Source organism: Solanum pennellii, chromosome 1 (assembly GCF_001406875.1).
Source record: "Solanum pennellii chromosome 1, SPENNV200".
Lineage (NCBI taxonomy): Eukaryota > Viridiplantae > Streptophyta > Magnoliopsida > Solanales > Solanaceae > Solanum > Solanum pennellii.
Window position 1 is genome coordinate 102,569,633 of NC_028637.1, and position 9,958 is coordinate 102,579,590.

Genomic DNA, 9,958 nt, shown 5'->3' on the forward strand with positions numbered 1-9,958 from the left:
GTTGAGGAGAGTATAGTCTGGTGGGAGTATCATCGGTCACATAACCTTTCTTGTAACAAAAATTCCATTGAATGCCTTTTGACCAGAGCAAACTCTAAAGAGTTTGTTACTGTAGTTTATAAAATGTGTTACAAGTCCCCCACCCCACACACACGCACAAAAAAAAAGAAGTGGATGGAAGTTATTAAGGCCAGGTAGATTCTCTTTGTAATGGTGCACTTTCAGTTACTTAATGTGGACTTCTACCTTTGCTTTTGTTAGACAGTATGAAATGATGGGGGGTTTCACCAGCACTCTCATGTTGGCTGCATATGTTTTGACCTATCACACAAATAAAAAAGAAAGAAAGGTTAATTCATGTGTGCTTGAAGATTCAACATTCCTTACCTGAGCAGACCAAAGAAGTGTTTTTATTAGGTAGAACTTGGTCCAAGATAAAATCATGCTAGATGATACTGCTATTTTTTATTAAGGAAATTGAGCGATATGTTTAGGATGGTTCAAATGGAAAAGAAAATCTTTATTTGTTGAAGGCTGGAATGAGTTTACCGTGTTTTCGCGCGGAGTATTTGAACATTGGAGCTTGTTATATTAAAATCTGATGATGTTCTTGAAATTCATCTGCAGATGGTACTTTTGTAACAAAAAAGAAATAAAGAATTCCATTCTAGAGGGATGACTAGTGTAAATGAGACAATGATCTTCTGTCCACTTGACATGTCTCGCAGAATTTAGATTGAAAGTAAGGAAGCTTTTTTGCTGGTCTATGTTTTGATGAGTAAAAGAGAATATCAACTCCATTAATGTGGTGAGAGAAAGTGGTTTAGGGAAACTGGAAAGAACCCAAGAAGGCTGCTCTAGGAAACAACGAGAGGAAAATGGAAGTTCGGTGGGTGATAAGGGGGTGAGAGTTCTTAATCTCGATCTTTCTGCTGCATTTTTTGGGTTAGGTAATAAGTAGATAGACACTTGAAAGTTGGCACTAACTGTCAAATAGACACCTTAACTATGTCAGTGTTTAGGTGCACCCCTATTTTTGGCAAAATTATCTCGTAAGCTCACACTGACATGACAAAATGCATGTTTACACTCAAATTTGAGCGTCTGAAAGTCCTTCAAAATCTATTTTATAAAAGATTGTATGGGCCCCACATTTTCACCCTCCGCATGTCTCTTCCTGTTATCCATTAACTATATGAGGCAAAGAACAAATATTTGCATAAAACTGAAAAGAACATTTGAAATCCATACCTCATTCTTTCTCCATAAAGCATAACATGGACTATTGATACCTATGCTAGTAACTAGTAAGTAATTTTGTTTAACCGACAGTTAAAAATTAGACTTCTACCTGCCACTTCCTGGACTTCTCTCCTTTCTCATTATGAAGTCACAAGGTACTACTGTTACATATCTTTTGCCCGTTGCCACCTTTTGGGTTTATGATGGGGATTCTATCAGTGATTTCCATCAATGTACGGTAACAACTAACAAGTGAGACAACAAAGTAAATTGAGGCTATCTCCTTATAAAAATAAAATAAAATGAGGCAATGTCTAAAAGTAAATTGAGGCTATCAACTTTATGTGTCAATCTATGTCCTTGGCTTAATTTTATTAATAATGGTATAACCTCCCATTCACAAGTAACATACCAAAAAGTAGAGAACCTACAACATAATATGATTCTGTAACAACAGTTGCCTGTGTTGAGTGATGACTTGAAACCTGAAATCATCCTCCCTCATTAGGATTTTCTTTCTTGTTGTGTTATATTCTTTATCTTTATTGTTATTAAGCTTATGAACGATAACAATCTTTTACATTTTAATTTATGATGTTGATTGAATATTCACACATTTAGCAGTTTCAAAAAAAAATTATGATATTGATCGATCAGCATGTGCTCTGAAAATTGTCTGAGGGGGATGGGTAGTTGTTGATTTAATTGAGTTACCAAGTTTAGATGTGTACCATCAGGGTCTATTTTTTATCTATTATACTAGATCGATCTGGCGCTGAAGATTGTCTAATTTAGTGGCTTCTAGCTTTTGATCTAAGGCCTTTTTATTGTGCCTTCCTTTTTGAGCGTTCAAAATTTTAGATTGTTGACCTCCTTTCCTTCCCATTCGTGACATTTATTTTTGTACATTAATGTCTAAGATCCTCTATATTTGTTCCAGGTGGAGCTGCTGATGTTGGCAAGAAGAAAATCCTGCTCTTGAAGGAAAAGGAAAAAGAAAATCCTAATGTAAGCTTTACCGTCTATAGTCATTAGTTTTTTGGTTACAAGCTATATATATTTGGTTATAATTACTTTTTGGGGAAAGGGGTGGGGTGCCATGCTGAAAATGAAATTAGCTCCTGTGCACCTTAGATTGGGTAACTTTACTTTCATAAGCTCTGGAAGTGAGAGACATGTAGGTGAAGATCATTGTTGCTAATCTCTTTTAGTTAACCAGTCCAGATCATCCCTCATATTCTTGATCTAAACTTCCAGACAGATGTTATCAGGATCAGTGGAAACATTTTTCTGCATATAAGTTGGTCCATCAAACCCTTTTAGGTGATCTATACTCTGTAAGGCTGTTTTTGGTAAATAAAAAACTGACTGTTTGCCGTTCGACACGATTGTATAATAATTTAATGTTGTAATGCATGTGACAGAATAATCTTGCTTACCTTGACAAAGAAAGGGCGGCCTTGACCCCCTCCTCCCCCCCCAAAAAAAACACCTGTGTCTTGCTACTTTGTGCTAATATTATATTGTCTATTGAGCAGTCTCAAAGTTCTGTCATTTCATCTGTTTTCTGATGTAGAGGGGAGTCCCTTGTTGTGTAGATAGTTGGCTTATTTCATTTGATGTGTAACAATAATTTGTATCCACCACTTAAATATATTTAACACCAACTCGGTCTTAATCAATAATATTGATTTGTTCATCTCGAAAAATGTATCCTGGGAGATTATTTTCAGTTTATATGTCTGGAACTTCATACTTGCCAGAGCTTGAGTCTGCTGTATTTTTGGTGTAAACAGGATTTGGCGGGGAGGTAGATAGATAGTTTAGTGGATTTTTTAGCTCAATTGTAAAGTTTTTGCCCAGTTTTGGCTTTTGAAATTACCCCCCAAGTGCTGTAAATCCCATGTCATCAGGTTCTGCTGATGGGTTTGATGTGATTATAAAGTTACCTCTATCAAAAAAAAACTTTATGCTTGGCAGACTTTTCTTTCGTACATAGGTTTCTAGTGGTTCATCGATTCAGGACAAAGTTGCACTTATTATTACAATAATTTCATCTGCTCTGAAACAGAACCAGCGTCGTGAGGCAAGTGGAAGAATCATTAGAAGTATTCTTCTCAAGGATGCTCGTCAAAATCAGGTCCCATCTGCATCCCAACAAGAAAAACACAGGGTGGATAAGGACAAAAAGCCTCCTAGGCCACCAAGTGTCCAGTTGTTTCATAGAGAAACTAATGGAGCTAATGAAGATAGGGTTCTTGGAGCTGATTTGCATGTTGTCCACACTGAGAAACAGGAAAAACGCACTAGGATCAGGGATAGGCCGGATCGTGGTGTTTGGACTCCTCTTCGTCGTTCTGATAGTTTACATGCTAGTGATGAATCTTTATCTTCATCTGCCTCTCAATCTTCCGAAGTGCCAGATTTTGTTGAAGGTTTGTTCACTAGTATCAGTCATGTTTAGTTTGTTTTGACCTTCCCGCCAGATGGTAGATCTTGGTTGAAAGAGGACTTTTCTGCTTTTTATTCTCTCGTCTCTCATTTCTATCAGGATAGGTAAGAGTATATTTGTCATTTCTTAAATCTCTTAATTAAGAGTGTTACTATCCTCTAAAAAAAAACTCTTTATCAAAATTGACATGTAATCATGTTTGTTAAGGATTAGAGTTCGCTAAGTTTTCTATTCCCTGATCAGAGTTCGCTAAGTTTTCTATTCCCTGATCTTTTCTTTTGGGGAAACCTTTCTTCTATTTTTTTTCTTTTTCTTTAGGAAGTCCAGGTGAAACCAAACATGGTCTGATAAATGCTCGTGGTGCGGAGTTCAGACCCATGGGAAGTGGGCGTAATTCTCATTCTTCTTTTGATAATGGTTAGTTTTGTTTATGGTTCATGGAATTTTGTGATTCTTTGCTATATGTGAAGTGATATGCTCAACAGTCTTTTCCCTCTTTTCATCAGTGGGACCTGTTTGATCACTTTTGCATTATTCAATGAATCTAGGTACTTATAAACATGGTGGTCGTCGTGGTATGAGGGACGATGGAATTTCAGTAGGGGAAGGAAAGCCCTTAAGAAGGGGAGGTCCTTCTAGCTATAATACCCATGAGGTATGCCTTTTGTTTTACAATGTTCCATCTTTTAGTGTATGCAGTTGTGTTTTCCTTTTGTGTATTTACTAATTTGCTCACATGTGGGTTAATATGATTTTAATGCAGAAACAAGTGTGGGTCCAAAAGTCAAGTTCTGGTACTTAGTTATTTCTCTAACGGTAAGCTTTAAATTGGCTGTTCGTTTCTGTCTCCAAGAAGTTTGATTTTCATTTTCTTGATATTGCACGAAAATGCTTGATAGATGAAAGTATGCATCCAAAAATTGCTTAACAGATGAATAACTGATTGGCGTCAAAGTGTTGTGGATTGCCACAGCAGTCATTTGAATGTTGTAGTGTCACAAGTATATACTTTATTATCTACTTATTTTGGTTTTGCCTAAAAGTGGTAAAAGCCTGGCCTATATCTTTTGCGTGAGTGCGTGCGCAATCTAGTAGGCTAATCGATTCAGAGCACTGTGGACTCTTGAGTGATTACTACCTTCATTTTTTTAATGGCGTTAAGAAGGGCAATGAACTCAGGGTATTTTTAAAAAACATCCATGTGAAAGTTTTAATTAAGAAATTAACTTATGGAACTCTTCTCTTTGTGGAGTCTTCAACTGTGTTATCTGTTTTTTTCTGCAGCGAAATACTTGGTTTTTACCATATAAGGTGCATGTCTAGTAGCTGGAGCTCTCTTTGTTGACACATCATGTATGAGCAAAGTTGATGGAGCAAAGATAAGGATTTGAAGGCCTTGATGGAATTTTTGACTTGCCAGGGTGATATAAAAACTGGTATATACTGCTAAAGTAGCCTTGAACTTACTAAATCTAAGATGGCTGGAGTAGGAGCAAGAAGGAAGAAAGTCATGTCAGTGACATATACACCACAATTTTCAGCTGGTGTACCTTATGGAGTCTTTTTGTCGGAGTTGTGGGTATCCTTGTTCCTGTGATCGGCTCATTATCAAATAATATAGTTCTATAGATGGAAGATTTCCTTTGTTAAAACTGTAAATACAAATGTGGAATCGTGTGAAGAGTGCGCGCCATTAATCCTATACATATGCTGATTACACCATGTTAGTTCTAATCTTGACTGATTGAAGATTGTCAAAGAAGGAAAGCTTGGAGTATGCTCTGCCATCTTTGTGGAGGCTTATTATAGTCGTCTAAGCAGGTGGTATTGCCAAGGCATTGAACAGATGGATTCACTTGTTTTTTTTTTGTCTGGATTTTGGGGTATGCTTGTGTAAAGTGTGTTTGCTGAAATGAAAGAGCATCTTGATTTGACTGTCTAAAAAGAGTTGGTTCAGTTTATGTGTATACGGTTGTAGATTAATTTTTGTTGTACATTTCTGGGTTACTTTCCCCTTGTTTGTTTCGTCTCCTGGTGAAAAAAGCACCTTATTTTTTTAAAAAAAATGCAACTTGCTACACCCAGTGAAGATGCAAAAGAGAAAAAAAAGATGTGCTTGATCTGGTCTACACTCCCCTTGTGAGTCGCCACCCTCATGTACTACCCTTCGACTAACCCAAGCTTTACACATTTGCTGCCTTATGGTATCATTTATACCAACAATGGCTACATGTGTTAACCACTAGGGTTATATTCTCCAGGTAAATACTCAAGTTTTGCTTTTTCCTTGAATTGTACAGCACATATTGTTGAATGATCTTCTGATGTGTGCTCAGAACTTGAAAAAGATGGAAAAGTGGAGGATTTAGGATCACCACCCTCTAGTAGGCCATAAGGTTTGGTATGCTTTTGCCTTCACTTTTTTAGTTTTGATGGTTGTTGAAAAGCTTCTTCTTTGGCCGCATGCATCTTAGCTTGGACCACTGCTTTTCTTTCTTTCACATAAATTGGCTATTATTTCTTGTGATTTGAAAATGTCACTAGCATGGGAGTAGGCATGGGTCAATTAATTGAACCCCATCAAGGGGTGTGATTAGTTGATTGATCATCTATTCACATTAATAAACGGTTTTAGATTCGAGTTCTAGAAATGAAGGAACTCATCGTAGTCCTCTTTTAATTAATAGGCCAATAATACCTAATACCAATGATTACACAAAAAAAGAAGTTACAGGTCAATTGACATGTTATCGAGTCCCTCCTAGGTGGTCCTCCATTTAAAAGGGACCAGTCTATGTTATGGTTTATTCTCTCTTCTTCTTTTTTTTGGTTGAAGAAAATTATGCACATAAAAGTTTATATATACACTCAACCTTTTTCTATTCACACACACATTATAATTATGCATGTATTCAAAAGTACAATATTTTAGAAATTATTTTTCTAAAAGTAAGACTGAAATGAAAATGTTCAACCACATGTAGGGTAAGATGATTTAGGGAATCACTAAATTCCAAATTAGAATTGTATACTGATCCTTCAAGAAGAAATATACAAACTCGTGCTTTCTTAATATCATTTTCTATCACAATCTTTCTAATCAAATGTTTTTTTTTTAATAATTATAATTACTATTACTACTGTTTTGTAAGCAGCAAACTAATAATGAAACCTCGAGAAATAACTAAACTCATTTACTGTGCTAGTACCCTAGGTATGTGGACTATGGTGGCTTTACTTTTTTGAAAGTAGAGAAAGAATAGTACTCCCCAAAAAAATATTTAAAAAGTCAACAATGTGGGATGGTCCATGTTTACTTTTTTATGTTTTTTCTTCCCCTTTGTATCCTAGAATTAGTATGGTTACATTTTGAGAAATTTTTAAAAAAATGAAAAAATAAATTTTACTAATTAAAATAGAGTGAACATATTCTACTAACGATATTCATATTTATTGTGTCATTTTCTATCCTCTTAGAACTCATTTCATCTCTATAATTTATAATCTTCATTCCCATTGTCTCATACTCTACCTCCCACCCTACACTTTCTTATTCATCCCATCTTTCGTACTCCAAATGTATATAAATATTTTTTTAAATTATAATTTTTTTTACCTAACAAATATACGAAAAAAATAAGAATTTTCTATTATTTATAATAGCCCGAACTAGTAAATTAAGTATAGAATGAATATAAGAGTAAAAAAATAAAATAATTGATAAGAATAAATTAGAAATTAAGTGATAAATTATTTTTTATATTTTAAATAAATATTTTAGCATAGTAGATAAATAAAAGTGGAGGGAAGGAATACTTCTTTTATTTTAAATATTATTTTTTATATTTTAAATAGATATTTTAGCATTGTAGATAAATAAAAGTGGAGGGAAGGAATACTTCTTTTATTTTAAATTACTTGTCCCTATTAGTTTGGATACATTCCTGAATAAAATTTTAATTATATATTTATTAAACTGCCATTATAATGGTATTTTGAGAAACTGTAAGAGATCGTTTGGCCATAGATTTCTCAAATAATATTTGGGAGAAAACTTGATAAATAGTGTTTGTTCATACATTTTGCTATTATTTGGCAAATATTTTTACCAACTATCTCAAATTTTCAAATATTAGTTTTTTCTAGTATTTGGATCAAATCTCATTATTTGGGATTTTTTTAAAATTGAAAGTTTACCCCAAACTTTTATCTTTTACAAAAACACTCTCTATAGTTGTTGCTTACGTTGTATTACATAATCTTTTACGTTAATTTCAAAGTAGTGATAAAATATTCGATGAATGTGAAATGATGATATGATTATTGGTGAAAATGATGAACAATCGGCTCATGATAACAAAGTCATGTGTTTTGTCTACTTCATGATGTATGAAATGATGTTTGTTGCACTCGCTCCAAATTACCAAATTGCTATAGTGTCATGTACACTATTTGTTATTGTTGTAACAAAGATCCAATTGAGTTGTAATACAAACTTATGGTTAGTATTGATATTTTAAAAATTTGTGTATAAATCATATTTTTCTAAAAAAGTAAAATATATTTCTCAAATACTATGACAAAAAACATGGTGAAATTTCACCCAAATAATATTTGCCAAGAATATTTGAAAATTTATGGTTAAACGCTAGCTAAAATTTGTTACTACAATTCTACTACTATATGTAGTTATTTAATTATAAAAATAGAATTAAAAATTTTAATTCGCTAATATGAAATGTTTTATTTTGAATTATTTAATTTGACAATTTAATACACCTAATTTGCTTCTTGTAAGATCATTTTTTCACAAGTTATTTATCGTTTATCGCTATAGGTTGTCGATAATGCGAACTATGGGACCAAAATGATGACACGTGTCTTTATCACGTGAGAGGTCCTGTCTTAATCCGACGATTAAGGTGTGGGGTCACGTGGTTTAAATAATTAACAACATTTTCATTTGGCCACCAACAAAGAATATAAATGTCTGCATCATTTTTATTATTCTAAAACTTATAAACCACTTGCTTCACACCCTTATCTGTTTGCCTCTAAATATTAAAAAAAAATAAAAATTGTAATTGATACTTCCAAGTTTCAACTTTAGACTTTGGGATCTTAACATTTCTTTAAGAAATATTTTTTCACCCCTAATAATCGTATAACAACGGTGGTAATAAAGTAATAAATATTTTTTTTATTTTTAATTAAAAATTTTGAATTTAAGTATATATGCTTTTTTTTTTGTTAACATAAAGGGAATAAACAGGCCGTTTGTATTAATTAGTGAAGGAGATATTTAAAGGTAAGTTAGAAATGTATTTTGATTTTGATTTTGTATGAATCATGTTTTTATAAAATAATACATGGAATCATTTGATTTATTCAAGTTAAAACAACTTTTTATATAAAAAGAAAACTTGGATCACCCCTTTGGAGTTATATGATTGTTTGGTTTTCCTTGGTTGCTTCTATTAGCATTTATGGATATCTATTTTACATTAATTCTCAATTCCAACCTTGGATGTATGACTGTGACATGGGCTTCATAAGTTATATATTCATGTTGTGGAATTAAATATTCATGTTTGTATTAACGCAAATGATTTATATCAGATTTTTTTTAAAACTACAATTCTCTTTTGAATGTTCAGTGATAAATTTGAGTCGTGAAATTAAACGCTTATATTTGTATTAGGATAGATTATTTATATCATAATTTTTAAAAATTATGAATTTTTTTGAACGCTATGTAAATATGAAATGCTTAATACACTGAATTATCATTTATTCTATTTTTTTCTTCTAGTAAATACTTTTGACTAATGATAATAACAAAAGTTTCATAAGAACATCCTCTGGTTATTAAATAAAATCAATGGAGTAATTTTAATGAAAACTTACTTTAATAAGAATTGACAAATATTTGGATTTTTTTAATTGGAGGGGGAGGTGAAAGGGAAAGAAAATGACTTTGGAAGCATTATTGGACCTATCTGTTTAAGGTATGATAATTTATTTTAAATACGTAAAAGTTTATTTTCAAAATTGAATCTATCGTATAGAGGTTTAAAAATTTACATCTCTTAACTTTTTTAAAAAAATATTTTTTTACCCCTCTCTATCTCATCCATTTGTTTCTTTGATGACTCAAACTTACAAACTTCGAAGAAGACACGAAAAGGTGCTTGTCATTCAAGTAATTCCTTGTCAATTGTTTCATTTCAAACATCTTAAATACCAAATAAACTATTACTATGG

At 32.8% G+C, this 9,958-nt stretch overlaps 1 protein-coding gene and 1 long non-coding RNA gene across 2 annotated transcripts in view; both read left to right on the forward strand.

Moving 5' to 3' along the window:
• LOC107007916 overlaps positions 1–1,232 on the forward strand; it is a 2,671-nt gene extending 1,439 nt beyond the window's left edge. The window contains exon 2 of the long non-coding RNA XR_003579006.1: positions 628–1,232. This is a non-coding gene — a long non-coding RNA (uncharacterized LOC107007916). The remainder of the gene's footprint in view (positions 1–627) is intronic.
• LOC107007914 (regulator of nonsense transcripts UPF3-like) overlaps positions 1–5,714 on the forward strand; it is a 12,233-nt gene extending 6,519 nt beyond the window's left edge. The window contains exons 8-13 of the mRNA XM_015206763.2: positions 2,183–2,250; positions 3,314–3,677; positions 4,013–4,111; positions 4,243–4,349; positions 4,458–4,510; positions 4,979–5,714. Of these exons, the coding sequence (XP_015062249.1) occupies positions 2,183–2,250; positions 3,314–3,677; positions 4,013–4,111; positions 4,243–4,349; positions 4,458–4,496 (677 nt within the window). The 3' untranslated portion in view covers positions 4,497–4,510; positions 4,979–5,714. The remainder of the gene's footprint in view (positions 1–2,182; positions 2,251–3,313; positions 3,678–4,012; positions 4,112–4,242; positions 4,350–4,457; positions 4,511–4,978) is intronic.
• Positions 5,715–9,958: the final 4,244 nt, after the last annotated feature.